The sequence below is a fragment of the Symphodus melops genome (assembly GCF_947650265.1).
Source record: "Symphodus melops genome assembly, chromosome: 19".
NCBI lineage: Eukaryota > Metazoa > Chordata > Actinopteri > Labriformes > Labridae > Symphodus > Symphodus melops.
Window position 1 is genome coordinate 8,021,016 of NC_136709.1, and position 27,999 is coordinate 8,049,014.

General features: G+C 42.3%; 1 protein-coding gene across 1 annotated transcript; it reads left to right on the forward strand.

Moving 5' to 3' along the window:
* Nucleotides 1-93: 93 nt before the first annotated feature.
* Nucleotides 94-27,999, forward strand: runx3 (RUNX family transcription factor 3). Its single transcript, XM_079369447.1, has 6 exons — nucleotides 94-453; nucleotides 1,008-1,164; nucleotides 2,515-2,619; nucleotides 14,590-14,736; nucleotides 20,491-20,565; nucleotides 24,877-27,999. Exons 1-6 carry the CDS (start codon nucleotides 196-198, stop codon nucleotides 25,356-25,358), a joined length of 1,224 nt encoding a protein of 407 aa, XP_079225573.1. The 5' UTR covers nucleotides 94-195; the 3' UTR covers nucleotides 25,359-27,999.

Consider the following 27,999-nt stretch of genomic DNA (forward strand, 5'->3'; position numbering starts at 1 on the left):
GAATTTATTGTTTCTGTAAGCAAGGCATTCTCTCTCCTCACCTTGAGCGCTCGCGCCTCCATCCAGTGTGCTCACGTTGGACTTCTGACACCGGCTGCATCTGGGGGAAAGACAAAAGAAAAACTCTTTTTTGTGCCCAAAAGTTCTGCTCTTCTGATACAACCCAGTCAGGTGGCACTGACCCAAGCTGTTGTGATGCATATTCCCGTAGAGCCGCCCACGACCAGACGGTTCACGCCGCCCTCCACGTCTTTCCCCTGCAGTAAGATTGGAGACAGCAACGGGGCCATGGCCACTCCGGGGCCACTTAGGTCAAGACCGGACACCAGGAACGTGGTCGACGTCCTTGCGGACCATGCCGGCGAACTAGTCCGGACCGACAGCCCAAACTTCCTCTGCTCTGTCCTCCCCTCTCACTGGAGGTGCAACAAGACGCTCCCCGTGGCTTTTAAGGCAAGATACATTGCTTCTTACAATCATCTATTTCAGTGATGCATTATGTTTTTTGTGTGTGGGAAATGTACGATAAGACTTTAAAATACTCATGAGCAGCCGCTTACATTGGGTGGCATTTTATTTGCGCTCGTTTTTCTATTCATTAAGATTACATTTTAAGAAAACCAAAACTCAAAGACAATTTCTACCATATACCGTGATTTATGCAGCACCAATTATCACAACATCCTCCCTAAAACACCTGTATTATTTTGTATTATTTTGACAATAGTGTCATGATTTTAATGTTTGTTGTATGTTTGTATGTGTAGCCTGTATTGCATTACATTGTTTCGGCTTAATCATGCATTTGATTCAATATAAACACGGGATATATACATGTATTTTTTTTATTTAAATTTATAGCTAACCTGAAAGCTTCCAGTTAACATGCTGATGAAACTGTCAACGGATTTGCACTTCATATCCTGGGTGCTGGATGCGGTTTAACACGCGCGGTGTGTTCTTTGGTTTGGTGACCCAGACTGACCGGCCGCTTTTTCCGTGTGCAGGTCGTGGCTCTCGGCGATGTTCCTGATGGGACTCTTGTCACCGTGATGGCCGGGAACGACGAGAACTATTCGGCTGAGCTGCGGAACGCTTCCGCTGTGATGAAGAACCAGGTGGCCCGCTTCAACGATCTGCGCTTCGTGGGCAGGAGCGGACGAGGTGAGCTGAAACAATTCCACTTCTTTTTCCTTCTTCGTCTCTCTTTTTTTCCTCTTACACACACACACACACACACACACACACACACACACACACACACACACACACACACACACACACACACACACACACACACACACGGGGCTCAACGGATACACTGATAGATTGGCTATGACTTGTAATTATACTTGCAGCAACATTTGGAAACGCGCTAAAAATAATATAATGTATCATATTTCTCAGTCTAAGTGGAGAAACGACTGACATCTGACAGCATGTCATTATTTTTTAGTGAATATGAAAAATAGTTACAAGTCAGAGCACCAAATATGATGAACAGACGCACAGATACGCTGATCAATTTAGACACAGCTTTTAACATATTTTTGTGTACATTTTGTCATGATTTCTGTTGCATATTTCTAAGAGTGAAACATTTGGAAACATTTAGGCATGCTGAGTGCCCACACTCCTCCAACTGACGTTCATGGGTGTCATCCGAAACATCTGGCCTGCGTCACGTTGAACGATTGCGATGTGACTGTAATTTTCTTAATCCGTAGTATAGATGAAAAAATATCAAATTCTTGTCAAATAATCCCCACCGCAAAAGCTTCCAGTCGAGCATTTCTGACGGGCTTTTATTAAATGAGAGTGAATATATATTTATATTTCAAATAACACGTTAACTGGCCTGTGCAGGATGGGATGTTGTGACTTGAGAACACATTCACAAGGTTTTCGCGCCCTATACTGGGTAAATAACAACCTCTCATTTTTAGTGATAAATAAGCAAATGTCTCAGAACAGCAACATGTTTAAAGCTTTAAAGTCGAAACTATTTTTTTCATTTCCCATATTAAAGTAATTGAATTAATGTACATAGTCTCCAAAAAAATGTAGAAGACACTTTAATTGTTTAAATATGCCCAGTCAGATGATTTTTTTTTTTCTCTTTATTTACACGAGATGCTTTCCTAAGAGCCCGGCACGAGCACAAAAGCCGCTGCTGAGACAGCCTTCCTGGCTCTGTCAGGACATTGATGCCAATGGGAGCAAGATCCTTCCTTGTTCAACAATAAACTAAGCTGTAAACTCTTTTGGACAATCTGGAACATATTCTTTCGAAAATATCAATCATGACTTGCTGTCAGGCCACCAATGATTTTTAATGATCATATTTCAAAGGCTGCAGCAGCGGGACAAAACCCGGCGTTGATTTAATGGTCGAACAAGCGACGTTTGGTTGAAAACGAGATAAAAACAGTTTCCAGATTATTTGAAAAAGGCTATTTATTATATGAAATGAAACGTCTTCCATAAAGTTAATTGACATGTTTCACACTGCAGGAAAGAGCTTCACCCTAACGATCACTGTGTTCACCGGACCGCCACAAGTGGCCACCTACCACCGCGCCATCAAAGTCACCGTGGACGGCCCCCGGGAACCGCGCAGTGAGTACAAGCACGCAGAGAGACACACATGCACTAAAACACTTACCAAAACCACTATTGTTGCTGCCGAAGTGAATTGTAAAGATAATTGTGAATTATCAACAGCCAACTTGTTTAAGCCAGCTATACCTTGTTCTGAAAGGAGTTTGTATCTCTGCATGGGCAAAAAAACTGCAGAGAATAGATGAAAATCTAACAATCTTGGTCTTTGTGTGTATATGTGTGGTGCCCTACATTCATCATTTTGTTAAACTTAAACTTTAGTCACTCTATCATGTTTAAAAATTACAATACCAATAGATTTATTTGGGGTTGAGATTCGAAGTGTGTGTGTGTGTGTGTGTGTGTGTGTGTGTGTGTGTGTGTGTGTGCATGTAGCAGGGGCACATGGGAGAGCTCAGTAACAGTTACAGCCAAACTGTAAAGCATATAAGGCATAACCCAAGACCACTAAGAGGGGCTGAGTGAGTCTCAAAGCCGCAGGTGGCTCAGCTCAGTCCTACCCCCTTCCCTTCACTTCTACCTTTCCCAATGCTGGTCAGAGGGGCTGCACCTGACTGACCACATAAGTGGCTCGTTGATTTAACACAGGGCAGACTTCGGCCGCTGTTAGCCCTGGCAGGGAGGCTTGGCGTGCTAAAACTGTTAGCGCCACTGCTCAGCCTCAGCTTCGTTCTTGTGTTTCAAAGCTGCTGGTGTGAGGGATGGCAAGGAGTTGTGTTGCTTTAAGGGGCCAGGGGCTGAGGCCTGGTTGCATTTGTGCATGCATTTATGACTTTTTCATGAGCTCAATGTGCGATAGAATAGGTTGGTAGGATTTCATGCTCATGTTTAAATGGTTTGAGAGTCCAGGGTTTAAGAGGGCTTTGAAAGGCAAATACGGGTGGCTCATGCTCATGTCTGTGTAGGGGGATATTGGGGACAGGGTGGATTGAGCCCAGTCATAACAGAACAAAGCTGCAAAAGAGAGTGGCTGCTTGTGCCACATGAGGAAGGACATACTGGCAAATAGGGGGCCAGAGGCACAAAAAGAGGGGCATCACACATCCCCATGCCAGGCTGGATGCTATTTACAGAGGTATTACAGAGAACAGTGTCTGCAAAGAAGGGAGGGACGAGGCAATAATAAACATTGTGTGTGTGTGTGTGTGTGTGTGTGTGTGTGTGTGTGTGTGTGTGTGTGTGTGTGTGTGTGTGTGAGAGACAGAGAGAGAGAGAGAGAGAGAGAGAGAGAGAGAGAGAGAGAGAGACAGACAGAGAGAGAGAGAGGGAGAGAGAGAGAGAGAGAGTGTAAGTTTGTGTGTGTGGATGGTTTCAATTTCATTGTCTTAGTTAATGGAAAACATGTGTGTCAGTGCATAAATGCATTCTCATGTGTATCTGCGAGTGTCTCTTGCCGAAATAACTGTGTACGTTAAGGTTGTCTCCCGTCTGTCTGTCAACACGTCACGGCTACAGCTAAGGCGTCAGAGTGGCCATGCTACTTTTACACTGGCGCTGGGTGCTATAAAGTGACACTGTTTAATATAGGGCAGGATGAATTTAGGGCTCCATTAAACTCTGTTTCATGGTGTTGAGAGGGAATTCTTAGAATGACACAAGATGAACTTCTGCAAAGTCTGATGTAATAAATAGCAACTGAATATGATTTCATTATACCAACTGGAACTTTCTTCAGCTTCATCCCCTGGAGCCAAAGACTGATTTGAGCGAATTTTAGAATGGCTGAAATACTGATTCTTAGCTTATCTTACAAAGTGAATTATACATCCAGTTACTGTGCTGTAAAGACAGATACAGCATCAACTAGAATACTTAAAGTTAATAAATTCATATTGTTGAAACTATCATGTTTATATTCATATTGGTTTCAAGAAGTTGTCAGCTCTGAGGTCATTATGAGTTTTCAGTACAGCATTTGTACTTTACTGAATGATATGGAACGACTTGCCAGAAATTCTATAGGCAAAAAAGAAAGGGCCTCTGATATTTATATAAGTAGCACAATCTAGGTGTAAAATATCAGAAACACGTAGGAACACGTAGACACGTACGTAGAAACAAACCATCTATTACATATTATTGGGGTCATAAAAATTATCAGATTTTTTTTAACCACAAGGCAGCAGATTATCTGTGCAACACTAAGAGCCAAAACAGTGAGGCTTATTGCCAACACAATAAAATGTAACTTTTTTTAATTTCAAAATATCTTTTACCTTTGCCACATAATGCTGCCTGCATAGCTCAGCTCTATAACTCACAGAGTGCAAACAGCCTAGAGCCAGACTTGGCCATGCTGTGCTCACCTGTCCACAGGCTGGCAGGCTGCAAGACGAGCCCGCGCTGAGCTTCACAGGTTGTTTGTGCAGGGCTTGCATTTGCATGGCTGCCAGCGGAGCCGCGCAGAGCTTGGCAGAGGGAGAAGGTTTTATTAATGTTTACTGATGTAGTCGGGAGAACCTGACAGACAAGACAGCAGCAGTGCCCCGCCTACGGCAACTTAACAAAGAGTACCATGTCTGAGACAACCAAATGTGTACACTAATGTATTTCACATACTTGCATATACATGTAAATGGAGGTAAAACCGGTAGTATTCTGCTCCTGAACAGAAAGTAGGCAAAATGTTAAGCTAAGTGTTTTAGGTTTCTTTGCTGCTGATTTCCTCATCACACATCCTGTGTTCGTCATCATACCCAACTAACTTACTAACTTCCCACACACACACACACACACACGCACACGCACGCACGCACGCACACACGCACACACGCACACACGCACACACACACACACACACACACACACACACACACACACACACACACACACACACACAGAGAGCACTCCCCTGATCTATCCATCAAATCTTTGCTGTTGCAACTGAAAACTCTCTCTCACCTCTGTGCAGGAGCATTGACAACAATACACCCCACTTCCAAACAAAAAGAGAGGACATATTTAGCTAAAAAGAGACAAACATAACACACACACATGCGCATGCATACAAATGTGGTTTTTTTCTCACCAATGACTCATACAACTATTTTTTGGTGCCATTCTCACTCTGTCACTTATATACGACGGCAGCAATGGCCTATTTACCCATGGGGGTGGGCTGGGGGGGGTGTTAATTCTGCATCTCACAAATGGCCAGAAATATTTTAAGCTTGTGAAACCATGTTCAGAAATAGTTTTTACTGTTAGGGGGTGAATTCTTTTTTATTTACTCGAAAAAAATATTAGTTTTGAGAGCATTTAAAAAAAAGAAGTGAGCAAGTAACCAAGTTATATACATCTCAGCCCTTTGCTGCATGTCATCCCTCCCTCTCCCTTCAACTGTCTACTCAATAAAGGCAAAAAATCCCCCCCAAAAAAATTATTTTAAAAAGAGAGAAAGAGATAGTTGTAGAGGATGTGCAAGCATGTTGTACACTTCATCAGTCAAGTCAAGCAATTTGAATGATAAAAGTGAAAAATGATACACATGAATACACCCTAACCGCTAACACAATTATACAGTGTACATGCAATACAGTACCTGCATACACTCAAATAGGTCTCGCACACCTTCCCACCAATGGGCCCACACACCCATCCAAATTACACAAGTGCCGTCGTGTTTTGTTGCTTCTGTTTACTTGGCTGGGTGTGTTCATACAGCTCCAGTAGGAGAATGGTGGGCGTGGGGGGGGGGAGTCAGGGCGGCGGGGGGTGCACGTTGAAGTTGGCGGGTTGATTCTATTTGCATTTGGCACACAGACTGTACAAAGTATGCAAATAGACAAACAATGACATTTGCTGTGTTATTTTTCCTGTGATATTGCAGTCCCTCTGTAAAGTCAACAAAAAGATAGCATGTGTGTTGATGCGTATGTATTTGCGTGTGCGTGCTCAGTTCATACACCTGCCAGGTGCGTCCATCTCTTTAAGTCCGCCCCATGGACCACGCCCATGCGCCACAAATCACATGAAAGGCTCACCCTTGGTGCAAATTGCTCTCTCAAAGGCAACTTTGATGTTTGAAAATGGAGATGTGTGTCTTTGAAAGAAAGGCTTACAGGTGTATCAGTGCCAGGGGAGGGGAAAAACAGTGATATGTCTCATGCTGGGTGCTTTCCTGACTGCTAAAGGCTCAACATAACTCCTAGATCTGTCACCTGGAGACACAGTGGCCTGTGCATGCACACAAACATAAATAGTGGCTTGCCCCTGAAATCTAACTCATGACCACCTGATTCATATTGCTGTAGAGAAAATAGTCTGGTTTAATACCATCAGCAGAAAGATTGAAAGAGATAATGGAGCATTTTATGACTTTTTCAGAGAAATTACACTCTGAGGCGTCTCCATTGAATGGAGGCCGGCGACTTGTGGTGTTCCCCTCCCCTAGGGTCACTCCAGACGCATCATACTTAGCCTCAGTGATTAGACGTAGAGCAAATATTGGTTAACTGATAAATCCACTGGAATGCAGCTGTGCACATTGAATAGGTTTGGACTGATTTCAGATAGGACTTTGTGTGTTGGGGAACAACACTCTCCACATTCTGAGGTCTGAGGCTTGTGAGGGAGAGTTTCCTCCAGCAGTCACGCAAGGTTTGTTGGAGTATGAGGGACTACTAGTCACACACCACTGTTAATTATTTTGTAAGACATTTTTATGTGTTTTTAAATTAGATATGAATGACTGTGGGACTGTTGCTGTAGGAGCCATTAAAGGAAGATGGGTCAAACACGAAAGCGTTTGTATTCAAATCTAATTTTGTTGGTGGAGAATAAAGAACAGAGATTGAAGCTCATAAAAAACTGCTGCAACCATAACCACATCTTTGAGACCAACTCCCTGTGAGGGCTATACTCACAACACCCCCCACACCCACACCCACACACAAGCACGCACACACACACACACACACACACACACACACACACACACCTGCGAGCAATCAAATTTGGGCTTTTGTTTGTAGGATTTCCTGTGAAAGTAGAGCTAATTTTTTAAGTCCTCCATAAAACTAAGATACATGTATAAACAAAGAATATATACACATCAGCCTATTATAGCCACTTTTACTCTTGTTTCCTCTTTGCTTGCGCTTGAGCATATTGCTCCAACATCATTTCCAACATGTCTTCTGAAACAGGAAAAAGGCAGAACAGAGCAATGTCCCATCCTCAGGCCAGTTGATGACTACAAGAATCACGAACAAAAGATTCAGGCTGAAATGCCTTTTATTTTTTACTCAGACACAAATTTCCACATAATATTTACTGACGCCAGATAGACCAGCAGGATGTTCATGGAGTTACTGAAAACGTTTCCTCAAGCTCAGCCAACATGGCTTCTTAGCCTTTTACTCTTTCACTGTCTCTTTGCCTACTCCCTACACACTCCCCTCTAAACTCAGAAGCCAAGCGTCTTTCCTGTTTACCTACCTATGAAGGGAAGTCAAATGCCCACTCTGTATGTGCTCACTCTTCCTTATTTACAATGACCCATGCAGGAGGGAGCCATTACAACCTTTCAGCTTTTAATTCAATAAAAGTTCCATTCTGCATTTAGAAAAGTTAATGGTCCATGAGTGGAGGATTTTTTTTATTTTTTTAAGCCCACTGAATTATGACAATAAACGGTTTTCTGTGTTGGTGCAGTGAGGATGGGGTGGAGGTGGAGAGTGGTTTGTGGGAAGAAGGCACCTGCTGGTTACTGGAAAACATGCTGTGTACAACCTGTGGTTTTGGATATTTATTTGTTCTGGCCTTAATGGTTAGGAACAGTGAACAAATAATAGGTGTAGGAAGATCTTTATTTCACTTCCAAGAGCGGAGAAGGATGTAATCCTTTGGTAAACACAGTGGGAAGCTTGGCTTTTCAAAATAGACTAAAAACATCACAGCAAAGCATGGGACAATTACTTCAACACTATTAACACAGTCTAAGATAACTTTAAAGAAAATAGTGAAAATTAAGCGCTGTGCATGTCAACAGAGTGTAAATAATTTAACATATTTATCACTTCTAATATTTTTAACACGCCAGGAATATCAATTGTTATTCTATAGGACTTTGTAATTGTGGGTGTTTTGGTAAGAGGCAAATGTATGCTTGTTGCACATTGTTGTGTGTGACCTATTATGCACAGAGGTGTGAACGCAAAGCCGTTTGACACATCTGTTGCTGTTGCATTGATGTTATGTGTCAGCTTCATCTTGTTTTTCTTTCCCACAGCCTTGCAAGGTCCCCACCTTTCCCCCTGCTTAGAGCAGCCTGACAACCACATTCACGCAAACGTGCACACATACAGACATTCGTTACCATTTTCAATTACAGCTAAAACAACACATCAAAGCAGATTATTTATTTATTATGATATGTTATCCGGAGCCAAAGAGACCTACTCATCAATGCAAAAGCTACAGCAGCGACAGCAGCACTGGGAAATCTATGAAGTCTGCAGGCAAACAGCCAGAAAGGCCTGAAAAACAGCCCAGCTCATATCAGCCTTACACGCCTCCACTCCCTATAACACATTTACAAACATGTACACACACACACACACACACAGAGTTTGGAATGGTAGGACAAAAGAGGCATGATTGCTCTCTATGTGCTATGGGCCTTGCTGTATTTATAGAGAATCCGGGTGCATTGGGCCTTATTTTGGCACCCCCTCCCTCCATTAGCCTGCCTCAACCTGCCTCACTGCAAAACAGTGTCCTTGTACAGCAGTGCTTCTGCTCTACATTACTCTCACATACACACACAGACAGACACACAAAAAGAACTTCAACCCTTTTCATAAAAGGAAGGCTGCGCTCTATGCTCATGTGGCAACTTCCGCTTGAGAAGCTTGTTTTCAGGCCCGTGAGGGGGATTTTCACACTGCTGATGTCCCCAGAGAGACTGGTGCATCTGACTCAAGGGCCCGGATGATCCCCCAGCTGTGGTCAGAGAGTCAGTTGAGCGACAGATAAAAGAATTCAAAACTTCTGAGGCTGACCTTCTTCAAAGAGCTTAGATGGAATAAAAACTCTTGCTATTGTTTTTAGAGCATGTTTATGTCCGACACTTTTAACACACAAGAACTTAATGACCAAAGACGTAAATAGTTTGACCATTCAGTCCACAGTAATGATCTGGTTGTAAAACCAAAAGCATTTATACTGAAGTGTTAAAAGAGTTATGTAAATTGGGGCACAGTTTTGTAATGTCTGTGTGTGGCAAGCATCAAGTCATTTAGACCCAGACCAGACAGCCACAATCACCAGCCAAGGGTAAAACCCACATCCTTCTGGGTCGGCCTCAAAACAAGAACTTTGATTCGTCCCACTGTAAATACTCGACAGTGTGATTGGTAGCCCTGAGAACCACAGTACAGAGACACTTTGGAACTATGCTATGGTGCCAGTAATAGACTGAAAAGAGAAGTATAAGGCAGAGCAGCGGAAAGAAGCAGGGTGGGAACGAAAATGTTCAGGTCTGCTAGTTAGGGGGAAGAGGAAGACAGGTGTACAAGACTTTGCTCAACAGATGTTGAAACGTCCCCAGTGTCTGTTGAGGGCAAACGGAAGTGTGCTCGCAGGCAAGTAGGCTACGCTGTAACACAAGTTCAACTGTCGTCCCACATCTCGTTGTGGGGTTTCAAAAGTTTGATAAGGATACTGATCTGGTCACATTTTGTCACCACTTACAGTATCTTTGAATATGTTAAAACATGGGCTTTCCTTACCTCAGTTAAGTTACATGTATTTTAAGATGATAAATTATCAACAAAAAAGCTAATTTAAACATGTTGTAACCTCTTTAAATCAGCTGCTGTAACTTTACCTTTCATATAACAGTTGCCAGTCAATTTTGCACAACCAAACTATTTTTGCATGTAATCCTATAGCATACTTACATAACCTTTACTGTCCAGACATGTTTTTTTAATATTGAATGTGCTACCTGCATTCATTTCCAATCTGTTATCAGAGGCCTATCAAGTCCATTTATACGTTCAATACAAATATTTACACTTCAAATATATTCAGCGCAGACTTGGGCCAGGTCCAAAGCACGTATTGACCTTTGCCGTCTAGATAGAGTTTCAGTTTGCCCCTGAAAAAGTACTCAGCACTTCACTAAAAAGAGCTTGTGTTTAATTTGTCTCCCTTTGGAAGGGCACACATGTGCTTTCTTATAACAGAGACATACACAAACAGACAGACAGACAGAGAGAGGGAGGGGAGAAGACAGGAGAGGAAACATGAAAGGAATGAAGGAAGGAAACATGTTTTGTTGGTCGATCATTCAGACGTTTCATTGGTATTTAAGGCCTTACTGTCACCTCACTGAGCAAACACTTTCTCACTGTTAAATTGATACTCACATTGTGAAGAGAAAGCTGGGAAAGATTGGCCAGAGTTTGCCGTTTATGGTCTGGTTTTAGATCACCAAGTGGAATATCATATCACACTTTTTCACATTAATTACGCTTCACAATGTGCTTCAAAGCAAAAACGCAAAGCAACATCTCAAGGTATTTTGCAGTGACGATAAACACCATCAGGAAATAAAAAGATACACCCACAGAAAAAACAAAGCAAGGCTGAGTACGGCACACCCATTCCTTCAAAACAGCCTCTCAGTACATCGTTAATACCAGACATTTTATATCCACCATTTTATTTGTTCTTCATAGACCTCCATAATGCTTTCAGATGAAGCAACCGCTACTCTGAAAGGAGGCTAGTAAATCTACTACCTTTACCATCCATTTCGACTCTTGGTGCATATTGAGCGCTGCTGTTTAGGCCTCATGTGTGCATTGGCCCCCATCTCCCAGCTCTATCTTGTGGTTATGATATCATAGAGAGAAAAACAAGGGCATTTTCTCCTAAGTGCACCCTGACACATTAAATATTCATCCAACCACAGAAACCCCTCTAAAATGGAGATGGTCTCCAGGACCAGTACCCTTCTGGCCCCTAGCACTGACAACTAGAAATCAAATGTTGGCGGTCACAGCACACACACTGTGGCTTCAGGCAGGGTCAACTGGCCAAAGAGAGAGCATTAACAAAGTTTAAGTGGGAGATACAGGTCCATTCAGTCTGGTTCACTCAAACCCAAGAGTAAATGTGAGAGGAGATATAAACAGGCAAATCTTAACAGGAGGGCCCTGACATGATTTACTTTTTTAGTCTTGAATTCTATGTCGGTAATCTATATATTGACAATAAAAAGTTATCTCCAAGATCTCATGTTTAGTTTAGTATAAAAAGCTCCTCAACTTTTACATCATAATGTGGACATTAAGTCAATATGAGTCTAACATATGAGTGGTAAAATGAAAGATGTTAACCTTTTTTTTTTTTTTTTTTAAATCTACATTTAAAACTTCAAACAAAGTATTTTTTTTAAAAAGGCAGAATGAAACACAGAGTAGAATAAAAGAAAGTTTGAAGCTGTCTACTCATTGATAAGTGGTGTAAACGGCAACAGTGGGCCTGGGGTTAAATGAGCTCCAGGCCTCATTACATGAAGTCACTTCTCCTCCTCACTTTACCTCACAAAACCCCCTACTGGAAGCCCTGAACAGTGTGTCACCAAACAGTATGTCTCTGCCAAATGGATGGCCACTGGATCCATAGTCAGGCTCAAGTGTGTGTGTGGTGTCAGGATATATGTGTGTGTGTGTGTGTGTGTGTGTGTGTGGGTGTGTGTTTCTGGGGGGGAGCTGAATGATCACTTTCATCCCTAAAGAGCAAGCCAGTTCATCTTGGACCACCATTGGCAAAATAAACTAAGCAATTATCTTTTTTCCCCCTGTCTCTGTTTTTTCCAACCAGAGAGCAGTGGGATGTATCATTTCCCTGACCTCAGACGTTTGAGGTGGTGTAAATCTCTTAATAACTACATAAGGACACAAATAGGGGCTATATTTGGAGGGCTGCTTCCCCTGACCGCCCCTGCTCTGGCCTGGAACAGACAGTAGCCGCAGTGTCTATGTCGGTGATGTAGCCTAGACCTGGCGCTGTGTGTGTGTGTATGTGCGTGTGTGTATTTGTGTGTGATTTAGAGAGAGAGTGAGGGAGAGCAAAAGAGAGTGAGAAGACACATTCATTCATTCCTTCCATTGCAGTTTATAGAGAAGGCAAGACTAGTCACATACGACTGTAAATAAAAAAGATACTACTGACTGTGTGCCAATGTTTGTCTTTGCCAAAGTTATGTTCCTTAGCAGCACACAGCAAAATGATTTGCCAGTTGGTTTAATCCCGTACAAACACACACACACAAGCACACAAGTTACTTTCTTTTGGTGTCCAATCTCCAAATATCATGAGACAGATTAGTAAAAGAGTCTTTCTTGTTTTTATGTTAAGCGCAATATAACTGTCATCAATCGCGTTAAGTAAAAAAAAGGACTAATTGATTTTTTGTTGCACTTGAATTTAGACATCTGTGGTTTGAATTTCAGAACTCACATGAAGTCAGAAATTCTATGTTCATAAATGGGCACCCGTACACTCTTTAAGCGTATGCATGTGTCGTGGGCCGTCAATGTGAAATATTTCTATATAGGTTATAAAGAGAGGATGGAGGGGAGTTGGTGGGCACAAACAAATGGACAGAGCGGTAAACGAGATGAAACTTTACCCATGGGTCAGCCTCAGAGGGAAGATATATTGCCCATGGGTCAGTGGAGAGAAGGGACGGGTAAAATCCATATTGGTCCGTCTGCCTTGCCCCCTTTATATAGTGATAAAATATTCAAATCCAGCCATTACTTCACATTAGGCTACTCTGTAGAGATGCCAGGGAGAAAACCACAGAATGTATATATGCCGGTTCACACACAGTTTTGGTGCATTGATAGTTACATTAAAATCCTTTCCTCCCATTAGAGGCATAGCCCTCATCCGGACTCACATCTGACATTTAAGATGTGTTCACATGTAGAGCGTGTGCATGCGTGTGAGAGAACATGGGAATTTAAACATGTCTGAGTACATGTCCGTGTCTACATAAAAGGCATGATCAGAGGTTTTTCTTCTTACCATCTTCCTGAACAGGACATCAGTGATGAGGGCACTTAGTGTGTCGGTTAGTTTGCTGGGTCTCGATTAAAGAGACGCAACACACACACACACACACACACACACACACACACACACACACACACTCACACACACACACACACACACACACACACACACACAAAATAGAAATAAGAAATAATTCTTATGTATTTTGTTTAAAACTAATGACTATATGGTTCAGTATCATTGTCTGGGTATTTTCCTCTGACTAAGTGCTGTGTCAGTAAGACTGAGTGTGTGTGTTTTTCAGAGGAGTGTTGAGAGTGGTAGATCTCCTCACTATTTCTTGTGTTTTATAACAAGGTTGCAAGATAAGATGATGTTGTCATTTCATAGAAATGCTTGATGTACAATTCATAGTTTATTATTAGACCTTAGGTTTTGGGAAAACAGGCATTCATTTTCTAGTACTTACGCTGTTGTTATCTCCTGATGACACAGCGGCAGGTGCAGCTTGGGTAACACTTAGTGTCTAGCCAATATATTTCAAGGTCTGCTAACATTTAAATAATATTTTTGTATTTGGTAGCTGAAAACATGGTGAAAGCGTCCCTCTACCCCCTTGAATAGTTTCATTCTGAGTGAGTGGTTTTGAATTACAAAGGAGGACATTGATGGTCTTCACAGCCCAAGGAGTGAATTTTACAATAGTTATCATCTAGACTGGAAGAGAGAAGATACAGGGGATAAAGGGGATGTACAGCTGCCTGACTTCATTATGAAACTTAGGAGAAGGAAAGTTTTCCAATTGGACCCCAATTATTTTATTATATGAAATATGAAGTGCCTTATGTACCATTTTCGTGGTCGTGTAGTAGTTAATTTTGTCAGTCCTTAATTTCTCTTTTAACCATCTGCTTCATGTTGCTGTTTCAGGGCACAGAGTGAAGATAGAAGATTCCCAGAAGATGCAGTTCTCGGACAGGCTGTCAGAGATTGAGCGCTACCAGCGCAGTATGCGAATAGGCCCTGTAAACAACCCACCCCGTCCCATTCATCAAACCCACCTGAGCACAACACAAGGTGAGGACCCCTGACACTTTCAACCACAAACAACCAACATTCCATTTAAACATCAATCACAACACTGTAAAATCAGCTGTCATTAACCACCATTTCTAGAACTAAATAACTCTTTTGACTAAATAAACATATCTGGTTTCGTTGAACAGAGCATAATTTATCTCTAATACAAATCCGTTACAAATCAACCGCCCGTCAACCAGGATTTTAAAATAAATCAAGAGCTCTTCATGTGGATATCCAGAGCTGGGGGCGCTTTCCAATTCTGTTCAACTAATCAGGGATCTCTTGTGTTGGCAATCTAATGGATAGCTCATGTCACATCTATCCCTGCATAACCTGCGTTGGCGGGTCCAGGCCTCTCAGTTTGCAGGGTTGAGTCTGTGGCCAGGTGGCATGGTTGGTACTGCCAACCCAGCTTGGCTTGGATGCAGAAGCTGGCCTCCACACACCTCACACTACACAACCTTAGGAATTTAACAGCCGCTTGTTACCTTGGCAATCACGTCACTCTCAGGCGCGTTGAATGCGCAGAGAAAGGGGGGCGTCAGACTGAGGCGTGTATGTGTGTGTGTACTGTGGACAGCTGCGTGGGTGATGGCTATAGTAAGGATGAGTGTTCAATCTTCGTCATATGTCATAATCTCCTTAACAGGATGCCATGTCTGAAAGTGTGCAGACTAAACATGGGCACACACACACACACACACACACCACAAAATACACAAATACACATTGTGTGCCCTCCTCTCCCACCCACTCTCTAGTTCTCATGTTAGCTAATGAATCTCATTACCTTTGTATCAGCATGTTTCTGGGTACAGGAGGGCTTGCTTAGAGCTCTGGGCTGTGTGTGGGTGTGTATCACTGCCATTCTCTGGTGTTTGGCCTTGTGCTTAGCTTAGCCAGCACTGAGTCACCAATTTGGGCCTATCTAACAGCTGACTGTGGAGAACACATGGTAGAAGACCCTGTGTTCTCCATGTCTCTATGTTTAATTACTGTTAATATTGATTTTCACGTGTACGGCTTGTACCCAGTAAAAAACAAGTCAGTCATTTTAGAAACGTCACAGACGTGTTCTGCTGAAAATAAACACTGTGGAGCTCAACACAATACAGTCACTGTGATAAAAAAATATTTGATTTTAGTCAAAAAGGTGGTGTGAATGAAAAAACAGAAACAAAAGTCTCATCTGGGAGCTGTAAGTTTCTGAGGGCAGACTTGGATACAGAGGGAGGCAGGGAGAGGTGTACAGACTTGGTCCAGACGGCAGAAGAGCGGCTCTTTGCTCTGCTTCCCTCTGCCTTGCACAGGATTAGAGCAGAATTAGGACGTCATAGACTTGTCAGGTAACAAAGGGCTGTAATGTTGCAACACACACACACACACATATGTAGAGTACGTACACTTTGAGCAGACACAACACATTAACATCAGTTGGATCTGTCAGAGACAATGAAGGCCTAGAGCTTCATGTTACAGCCGCCAGTGTCTGGAGGCCGTCTATAAGAAGTGTGTGAGTGAGACAGACGAGGGGAAGGGCTGTAAAAACCACACACCTTAATCTGTGGTATTACCATCATGACAGCATACCGCAGGGCAAGAGTGGTAAAATAATTAAATAACAGAGCAGAGGGCCTTTTTCCCTCCCTCTCAACTTGTCTTTCAGTTGTAGTGTCTGAGCAACAGACTGGAAATGTGCGTGGACATCACACACACAACTCCTGTATGTGTAGGATCACACAAAGACAACAACACTACAGATTTACAAGGAAAGCTCAAACCAAAATAGACTTGATGTAATAAATCCCATTCAGAGACACAGGGAGCTGTTTACATATCAACAGCACACTCGCTTTGCTTTGGCAGCCATGCCAGACACTGTTGTATTTTGTAGATACTTTAAATCCCAGGGCCTGTTTGTTTGAAAATTAGCGGGTGATGGATGGCCCATCAACACGTTATAATTAAATGGATTCCCGTCTCGTTGTTACAAAAGATGTTTTCCATTATCCACGGCTGTAACCTTGCATTTTCCTTCTTGAAGACAACTAAACAGAAAAAGTGTCATCTTCCACTAAAGCCTCCTTGCTTCATTTATTGTCTGAGCTATGAAATACTGTCTCAGTTTTCTTGTCAACAAAACGCATCTCCAGACATCTGCTTTGTGTTCCCATTGATTTTGAATTCACACATACATACAAACATGCAGAAGATTGCACCACAGGCACATTGAAAATACAAGACACACAAACACAAATCAGGTAGTGTTGTAAGTTCTCTGTTAGTGCCCCAGACAGACAGGATAATTAAGAGCTCATTACAGTGCATGCAGTGACAGGATTCCTGCATGCTGGCAGACACTGCATTCGCTGCTTGTTTTTGTTCTTTTGTGGCCACAGGTAAGCCTGCTAGACATGTGGAATGATTCTTAGCGAGGGCGGAGGGAGTTTGTGTCTGTTTCTGTTTGTAAATGTGCGTGCAAGCGTGCGTGTGTAAAAACACATGGTTCAACTAGTACAGTCAAGCAAATCTGACACTAAAACAAGCAAGTACTAAATTGTTATTCTGGTTTTCAAAACCTCAAGTGAGGAACATGTATGTTATCTGTGTCTGTGGGTGGCAGTTTTTTTTGTCTCTCTGTAATGCAAGAAGTGGTTAATACTTTACAATTGTGATATGCATTTATATTATATGTACAGTTATTTTTATTCTTAAGAAAAGCAAACACTGAACTTTTGATTTCCTAAAATGCATGATAGAAAACAAGTTCTACCTGTGTTTGACTTGCAATGTAGACAAAACTCAACAAGCCCCTGGCACAGCCTCTGACAGCTGAGACGAAAGCAGCTTTTTTTGTTTTTTGTTTTAACAGTAAGAAAGGGAAAAGAAATACAGAAGCAACGTAATCATCCAAAAATGAGTCACTTTTGAGGTGGTATCATTTAACATGTTACATGTTTCAACACCTGTGTGTTCTTCTCTGAAAATGAATATGAGGTAGTAGCATAACGTTCTGCCATCAAGTCAAGTGCTCAACGCTTTTATGAGGGCCCAAAAGTGTGTGTGTGGCTGCGTGAGAGTGTGCCTGTCTGTCTGAATGTGTGGCCACAGTGTTTACGTTATTGAAAACAAAAGGACAATCTCACAGAAAAAACATTTTGCACACTTAACTTTTTAAATATAGTCAGCATGCATCTGGCTATTTCATGAAAAAAAAATAATGTTAATGACACTTTTAAAAAAGTTGGTATCTCAGGCTTCCTCCCACACGACAGACACACATTTGCTGCAGCTGTGCTTTCGCCTTTTTGCTCAGTATGTTTAGGCTGCCACCGCTGGACTGGACTTAACTTGAGAAAGTCTTGTTTGATGGAGGACCAACCTAATGCAGTGGTGCCCCTCCCACCTTATCCACAGTAACCACACTGTTTACTTCACATAAACAAGCTGGCTGCCCCCCCAGGTTTTAGGCTGAACATCGCAACTGCCACGGCATACTAATTCACACATCAAGAATGACATGATCAGCCAATTAGAAGCAAGAGCGAGACAGGAAATTAGCACCGTCAGGTAGCTGTGGTGTGGACCTTTGAGTATAACCGTCACGCTAGTTGGGTTTCATGCTGATTCTGCCAAACCCAAGCAGGAAGCTGGCCCTCCGAGGCCAATACAACCAAATGAGCAGGAATTTGAACCAGTTTTTCAGACACTCTGTTTTACTTCTTGGCGGCACTATTTACATAGTATGTCAATGGCCACCACAGAGTTTATTTGTTATAGTGCCTGAAAGTTTCACTTGTGGTTACACTTTTTTATTGACCCTGAGATGATTAATTCAAACTGAAAATGTTTTTGTTCTTCTAAAAAAAAGAGGAATCTTTTGAAGCTGCCTCCTGGGTAAGAACAGGGAATGAAAAAGAGAAGTTAGAGCAAGGTTTTTTTCTCCAGACTCAACTGTTTGTGTAAGTTTTCATTTCACATCAGAGTCTGGCTGAGTTTTACTTTTCAGCAATTACAGAAACTACATGTGTGCCATGAACAGTCTCTATTGAATGTGGGGAAAGGGTGGAGTGGGAGGACGACAAGCTCTCTAAGAGAACATAGGATTTTTTAGCCCATGTGTTTGTTTTTGCTCACGTTATAAGTGAGGGCTCAAAAGACGTATCAAATGTCCCACATTGCTGAGCCAAGGCCATGTTCCTCCCCTCTCTAACACGCTCCTTCTCTCTTCTTCCCTTGCTGGCGTCTTTCTTTCTCTCTTGCTTGCACTCTTACATTCTCTCCCCATTGCGACGCCTAAGGCCTAAGCGATACAGGAAGCCAGCACAAGGACCAGCATTCACTGTGTCTCAATGACACGCTTCATTTCGGCAGGCGCATTACATGTCTCAAAGGCGTTGCTGGATCCGGAGTCACGAGGATAGATGCCATTTTGGCTCAAACATTTTTTCAGCTACCCCTTTCATCTACACATGCACTTCAAACACAGCTCATGTGTTTATTTGTGTCCTCCCCAAAACTACACTGGCACCACCCCAAAGCTCTTACTAGTAATGCAGTCGCTACTTCTTCCCGTTTCAACCCGGGTCTTACCCACTCCTCAGCTCCGCCCAGGGGGCTGTACCCCTTATTAACAGGGGTAATCTGTGCCTCTGGTATTGACGTTGTCTGCAGGCCAATCAAAATATTTGAAGGAAATGTTTATTTTCTTGAGCGAATCGCACCAGCTGCTTGGAAGCCTCTCTGAATAAGGCCATTTATGTGTAAGAATTTGCCATTGTGAAGCATAGTGCAGGACCTCTTGGTGACTGAGTGCTGATTTGGGCCTTTGCACTGGAAGTGGAGGAGCTCCAGGGGAAGCACAGATCGTTCACATGTTGGGTCCACTGTGGCTAAAGGTGAACGGCCCAGCCCACCCCCCCCTCTCTTTTTGGCATCAGTCTTAGTTCTAATTGCCACTGCATGAGGGTTGGAGTTAAGTATATTGTGGAATCCAAACAGCAGGGTGCCGAGTCATAGTGATACTACATGGTCGACAGCTGCTATCATTAGAGGCAGAGCATCATAAGAAAAAAAAAAAAAAAGGGGTTGTATAACATTAGCAGAATTCTGTCCGTCACAGAAATGAAAAGTACTCTTCCCAGTACTTCTGTACAACCAATGTGCTGAGACTGCCCATGTCAACAGAGCTCCGTGCAAGATGTCTTGTAACAACTGCAACATCTCAGACCCAGAGCAAACAGCTTCGTCTGTGTCAGCCCTCATGTGGTGTGGTTGATGAGTGTGAAGCAGGGTCCCACGCGTTGGGCCAGTATGTACTCGACCCTCCTTCGCTTCCTGACAGCTTGGCTGGACAGGCTTGCAAGTGTCCTGCACTTCACAGGTCTTTGCTGCCCCTGCAGTGTCTCGTCTGAAAGACCCAAAAACATCTCCCTTGCACCCATCACGCATGTTTTTCCAATACTGGTCTCACTCTGGTGAGAAAACCCCCCCTCCTCCTCCCAGTCTCTAGTGCTCAGTCTGCAGAGGCCAACCTGTGACAGGAAGGTATCTGAAATCTGCCAGATGTCAAGACATTCTGACATGTTTTAAGACCCTTCAGACCCTTTAGACTTTCTCTAAATACAACCCAAACCTTACAGTGCTTGATAAAGACGTAAATGTTGCGATGCTCAAACTGAATTTCTCCAATGCCTTTGTTAGCACATTCTCATATTGACTTTTTGTTTATGTTGTGTCTTAAACTAGCTCTGTGGCAGGAGCAAATGGACACCCCAGCTTTGAAGACATGCAAGGTGGAGGAGGACCTGAGGCCATGGCCAGGTGAGACATTGCAATGTCAAACTTCCTTACTGTTGAACTACCAAATCTACTTTTGTGCCGTGCTTTAGCTTTTTAAGAATTCTAAAATTCTTCTACCTTAAGCTTAGCTTTCTCCAGGCCAACCCAAAGTTAAATATGAATTTGAAAACAAAACTAACTGAATAAGAAAGTTGTTAAAATAAAGATAAGCTGGCTCTCATGACTGCCAAAGACAGATCACACCTTCGAAATGGTTTATACTTTAATAATATCCCAGAACAAACGCAGAGTTACAAACAAATTGATTTATATTTAACACACTGAAATTGAAACAAGCTGAACTTAATACTGAAGAGGAGAGTTAATATGTGTAAAGCCATGCGTTGTGACAGTCATGGAGTCTGTTTCATGTTGCCCATTGGGCCCTATTAAACCCCACAACATTCCTTGAACATCACTACCCTGCCTTCAGTTTCTCCTTCCATTCCTCCCACCAACTCTTCCTTCCATTTATTTTTTGGCAATTTGGATCTTTGCTGCTAACAGCCCCCTCAGTCTCATATCCTTCCCTGACCCGAACACCAACACATCACGCCACACCAGACCAGACAAGATGAGTCATCCACTCATAGTGTGATGAGGACACACATTCAGACACAGGCAGAGAAAAAAGGAAATACCTAAAAAATGCTGATGAAGATGTGCACAGCAGAACGAGAAAGTTGAAGTGATGTTAAAATATGACTGACAACAATGGCTAAATTGCACTAACCATACCAAAGAACAGAACACATCATTACTTCATAAGTAAGTATCATATCGCCAATAGAAAGGATTTACTTAGCAAACGTATTCATCATGGCATCTATTGTGTCGATGCATTAGGAAAATCTCAGGTTTTTTGTTTTCACAAATTTCCTTTAAACTTGATTGTATGGCATGTCACATGTTGGAGACATGCAAAATCCTCTGTGCTTACTTGATAATATGCCGAACATGGATGAGGCTTTGGGGCTGTTGACCATGATGCCACAGTACAGAGGTGATTATAATTTGCATTCAACATGATGCTCAGGCCCCGAAGCCTTGCCACTTAAAAAAACACCTGGAGATCATTTGTGTTCATTTGGGTCTCCTATTCTTTCGCCTGCATCACAGCAGATCTGCTCGGGCATTATGTATTGCTTTGTCAACATCAACCTGTTATTAACGACTGCGCGTCCTGATGGCATCCTGTGCCTTGACTACCAAAACCATACAGCAAATTAAAACAAGCTCTTTACATTGATTTCAGTGCAGCTTGGCGTCTTTAGGTATTATATATAAAAGAGAAGATAAGAAAATATATTGCACTGCACCATACGTCTAAATGAAGCTGGACAACGCACCAGGGTTTGCGCTCTCTCTTCTCCTTCCCCCACTTATTTGCCTGAGACACCATTCCCTCGGCGCTGGCAGTCACGGTTTGCATCAAGCCTGAATAAACATTTCACAGGTGAGCGCCTGGATTTGCATCTCCCCATCGCCAGTCACCACATGTGGACACAAACACATACACACACATAACGCGGAACACAATTACACACACAGACATGACCGCCTCAAACTTGTCCTTATGTTAACAACCAAAATCAGTTTCTCCCATATGCAAACAAAGCAAACCTCCTGTCATATCTGGGTTACACGCTTGACTGTGGACTAGTGGACTTCTTGAGCTTAGCAGAAAGGAGGGGGGTGTTGCTGAATTAAATAAGTGTGTGGAGCTATGCTTCAAAGCTAGAGGAGAAAAGAGACTGCTGGAACACTATGTTCTCTATAAAAGCCCTGATTCTCAGCTACCCGCTTCATAGACCGGGAACTTCACAGACAGCAGACTTTGCCAGCTCGCCCTCTGGGGTCCATCCCCTCTCCTGTCCCTGCAATTTAGTCAACACATTTCAGATGAGCCTAATGGAGATCATGTGTGGTTTTGGGCTGCAGAGGTTACAGGCAGCTACTACAAGACTCAGTTAGGAAGACCCTCTCTGCCAAAGATACACCACAGTTACCACAGCCACAACAGAGAAGCCTGTACTTATACTGGGTGGGGGAGGGTGGGGATAGAGTAAGGTATGCATCATGGTTGAAAGGTTTTTTTTAAAAAACATTCTCCAAAACTTTACTTCTAAATTACTAAGCAGTTTGTTCAGCCCTCGCCTCCAGAGGGAGCTACTGTACAGAATTAAAGGTGGTAGCAGGCTCTTCCTGGCTTAGAGCCAAGAGCTTGATGTTGCACAAGCCCATTAAGGTGTTGTGATAAGTGTCCAGTCGAGTTTCCCCTGACAGAACACAGGAGTCGATCCACACCGCAGTTTAGATTACACATTTCGACCAACTCAAATTAAGTCGAGATCATGTGCAGGGTGGGCTGCTGCAGCCTCAAGTCACCACACCACACATCCCCTCCTCAACTTTAACCTGAAGCCTAAATTTAGCACAGACACAGAGAGAAAAGGAGAGACCAAAAGAGAGATAGAGAGAGAGAGAGAGAGAGAGAGCAACAGAAAAGGCAAGGCTTTTTGGGAGTCTAGCAGGTATTTGTTGGCCAACTCCATTTCACCCGATCAACAGCAGCTGAGGGCTTGATTTTCCTCGCGTGAAATCAGATATGCAGCCCGACTCCGGTGCCTCGTAGACTCTGGAAAAAGAACCCCCCCCCCCCCAACTCCCTCATCCCAAAAAGATGAGAGGAAATTCAACTGCAGAAATGTGTTGTTGAAAAAAATGTAGCATAGCAGGGGCCATGGAAATAGCAAAATGAGACGTTTTTGTAGCTGAAAATGGACCCTGTTCTCCAGACATAGGGAAAAGACATTTGAACAAGACTGTGGCACGCAACTTTGGCATTCTTCCCCCTCAGGGCTGTGGCGTGCAAACGCTTGCTATTTCTCAAATACAAGCCCTCTTTTCTCTGCCATCCAAATCCCCATTTTACACTTCCAGTCATGTGGGCACTTTGGACCCATGAAAGCCACATGCGGACAAACAAATAACCCTGGAATGAGATGTAAGTGAATGGGGATGTGTACGAGCAGCAGGTGTGCTGATCATAGATCATATTAACATTACAGTAGGTGTGATGAACAGACATTGTGCTGTACAACCAGGTGAAGGGCGTTTACAGCTACGGAGTATTTCAGTTTGGCTACTGGCCACCTTACCTTCTTATAAAATATGTGTCATCATGAGTGCAATGACTTGACATGCTTAACCTGCCAGGCAATGATTTCATTTTCACAACTCGAAAGGAGAGTTACAATGCATATCTTAATTCTACATCATTTAACATCCATAATGCAGCTATATTATTAGACATAATACTTCCCTTACTGGGGCCCAAACTAAAATACTTCAGTAGGTGACCCCAGGCAGCATTCACAACTGCACAACTACATAACTTTGAATGGGTTTATTTCTGAAGCTCAGGATATATAAACCACCAATAATATTCCTCAGTTAAGGGTAGGAGGTAATATGGTGTTTGACTTAACAGACCAGCTTGGTGACAGTCGAGGCCCCCAATCTCAGAGAAGCAAACTGCCAAGTCAAACCCCCAAGCAATATTTCTATTTCCTCTTTGCCAGCTGCTTAAATTAGAAAGTGCGCAGTGAAATTGAAGTCCTTACAGCTGCGTTCACACTGCTCTGTTACCTATGAGAGCACTTTTTGTGGTTCACTCTGACAGGTCTGTGATTCTAGACTGTGATTCACATTACTTTTAAGAGATATTCTCATACAAAAAACATAGATTTCCTTTGTTTTTTCCCCTCCCTCCTTCCCTCCCTCCCTTCCTCATTTCATTGTCCTCTCTCTCTACATCTGATTTTTAACGTCTGTTTCTGTTACCTAAGTATGACTTATGATGAGTTGCACAACAGTACAACAAGCCTTTGGTGTTTAAACAAAGCGCACCTTAGCACCTACAATGCCTCTTTTCATTGCTCCGCAAAAAGATAGAATCCTGTAAATGGCCCTGCTTTAGAAGGGAGGTAAAGGAGCCGTGGCAAGGGGGCCTCTTTTAAACTTCAGTCTTGTGCATGGGGCTGTGGGTTGATGTGCTGTCAGTGTTCAATGACTGTTTTAAGAAAAAAAAAGTCTCAGTTCATTATTTTGAGAAAACATTTCCATGGCCAGGCATGAGAAATCTGAGCTCAGAATAGTGGGTTTGGTGGAGTTTTTCAGTCCATGAAATCGTTTTTCAAAATGATAGAAAATACCAAAGCTCTGGGCTTTCATTGTCAAAGACGGTTTTTTTTGTCTCTTCAAAACTGTGTTTCTTGTTTCTTCCAACAGGGACTACAGATCTGTTCCAACAAAGGACCTCCTTTCCATCTCTTTCACCACTGACTGACCCTCGCTTCTCAGACCCCCGCATGCACTATCCCGGGGCCTTTCCCTACTCCGCCAACACCTCCAGCACAGGCATCAGCGGCCTCAGCATGTCAGCATCTTCTAGATACCACACCTACCTGCCACCCCCCTACTCAAACAACCAAAGCCAGAACTTCCAGTCCAACTCCTACCTGTATTACGGCACAGGCTCAGGGTCTTACCAGTTCTCCATGGTGGCACCTGGAAACACCGGTGGCGAGCGCTCTCCAACCCGACTGCTGTCCTGCTCAGGGGCTGGGGGCACAGGAGGGACCAACAGCCTGATGAACCCAGGCCTGAACACCCAGAACGAGGGGGTGGAGGCTGACGGGAGCCACAGCAACTCTCCCACTGCCATGAGCGCTTCAGGCCGTTTGGATGAGTCCGTCTGGAGGCCTTACTGACTGACAGACAATTAGAAAATTGATGGGTTCAGTAGAAGTGAGGGAGGAAAAGTAATGAGAACGATGAACAAAAAAGATGATCAGTAAAAGAAAAGAAAAACAAACAAACATAGAGCAAATGTTGCATGTTTGACTTTTATTTCTCTGCCACTCGGTTTAAAGACTTTCTACCTTTTAACAACTCTCTCAAGACTTTTGCATATTTTGTAAATATTGAGTAAATTCCTACACTGTGCTACCTGTACTCTTAAATGACTTTAATAGCCATAGAAGTTGAATTCTCACCTGGCTGGTGTAAACAGGTATGCATTAAAGACAGTTATAGACAATGGCTGTATGATCAATTAAATGGCCAATGAATGGGAAAAAACACAACAGACATTCTTCAGACAGACTTTTCAGACTCATCCAACTCACTTGGTAGTTGGAGAGGAGCAGTTGTTCACTGAATGATCAAGTGACACCAACATCTTTCCAAAGCATGCCTGCACTGCTGAAGCTATTGTGCCTTTTAAGCTTTAATTAATGTAAAAACATAAAATATAGAAAAAATAGTGTTTTTGTCATCAGCTGATTTCAGGGCAGTTTTAGGTGCTTAAAGTACTTGCCGTACCTATTGCCTAATTTATTATCCAAATGAAAAACGTCAGCCTTTGGTGCTATGGTAGGCAGTGGAGGTTTCAATGCCAGTGCTGCATGTTTGAAAGAAAAGCATTGTTTCTGTCAGAACTTACACATTTAAGGAGTTGATTCTCCATTTCTGTGTCCTCAGTGTATTGAGTTTCAACAGGACAGTAGCTGATGTTTTCGAGGAATGTAAAAGCCAAACACAGTGGGTTGATTATTGTTTTTCTCTTCGCAGGAATATTTCAATTATGTTTCATCATCCTTTTACTTCCTTTATTTCTTTATTTAAGCCCTCTTTTGAAAGAAAAGTCCTCATATGGCATTCTGTAACTGGATAACAGTTTACTTATATTTATTTGAGCCAAATTGTGAGAGAATGTGTGCATATACCCACAATCCTAAAGCATTTCTCTCTACCTTCCTTTAAATATACATTTAAAGTACATATACCATATTTTGTTGTTGAGCATAAATTTGGATTGTGTGTAATATATTGCTTCTAAATTATAAAAAAAACGTTTTAATGTAATTATATTGTCTTCCAATGTAGCTTTGATGCACTAAAAACTTGTATTTCTAATGAACCATGCCAAACAATTTCTGTTAAATAGATTGACAATCTAGAGCTGTAATCTTTTAAACTATTTCCAAAAGCCTCCATTTCTAAATAAGCCATTTGCTTAATTTTTGCACTATGATTGAACATTTTATTTCTCTTCTTTTTGGTTTGTTTTAACAGTTATTAGAAAATTGTTCCATACTGAATAGTCAAAATGCCTTCAAATGTATGGCCAAAACACACACAGTGTGTCCTTTGAGTGTCCTTAATAAATTCTCCACTAAAAGGTTTCCATCCTTGTTGGGCACACACCATTTCATCTGTATCAATATGCAAAATATGTTTAAAATGAATATACCTGCATTCCCACACCACAGGTGTGTATATTCCTGCTGTCTAGAGGGCTTTTTTCTCTGCAGTTACACATGTGAACCCTGGAGGAGGAAGAGTATGAGGATGAAGGAATGGCAGGAGGAGGTGGGGTTTAAGCGATATCTTCTTACAACACCAAGGGCAATTACAAAAAAAAACCTGCCCTTGTTGTGCTCAGGCTTCTTTGTTCTGGACAATCAGTGAGTGCTTTGAAGTGTTTAGCCCTGGTTCTGTCTTTTCAGCTTTAATATACCAATCATCTGTGCCAAGGGCCAAGGCTCTGCCACTACATCATACATCTGCATGATGGTGGTCTGGTGACCTGGGTAATGGTCTTTGACAAAAAGAAAGTAAGATTCCACTTCTACTTGTAGTAGGATTCTACAAAAGTGAATAGTGATCCAAAAAGGCTTACGATTACACCTCAGGTACTAATAAATATGCACAGTGTTTGTAGATCTCATATACAGCACAGACCCTCTGCCTTAGATCCCTGTTTCAACAATGTGTATTAGCGTCTCATACCTCTTCACATATTGTTTTAGAGGAAAAGCATGTTTCTCTGGAGCCTTTATAAGGAAGACGACCTTACTTTATGATAGGCAAAAATCATGCAGCTAGAGGAACCACATGTGTACTGATATCTGTGTGGTTCCTTTAAAAAAAACCAAAGAACTGCCTGTAATACTGTAAGAATGTTAATGCTGGGAACGGTGTGGGGTATGTAAATCCTTTCTAGAATGATCTCTAAAATCATTCTTTTTGCAAAAACTAGGAACCCAAATGTACAACTAAGTTTCATTTAATTGTATATTGGATTCAAGAGCACAATGTTACTTTTTCCTTCATGTTTCTCTTTACAAGATGCATTTTTTCCATTTCATATACCAAAATGTTAATGTATCTTGTTCCTTTTATTTCACTTATGCTCAAAGCATGTACACCTGATACTGATATGTTAATTTAAGAATCTCATCTATGTATGAAATGATATTGTTAATTCTTCCATATTGAGTGCTTGTAAAGTTTGCGGATAATGTTGTTTTTAATCATTTTAATTAAAGAAAACCTTGTCTCACTTTT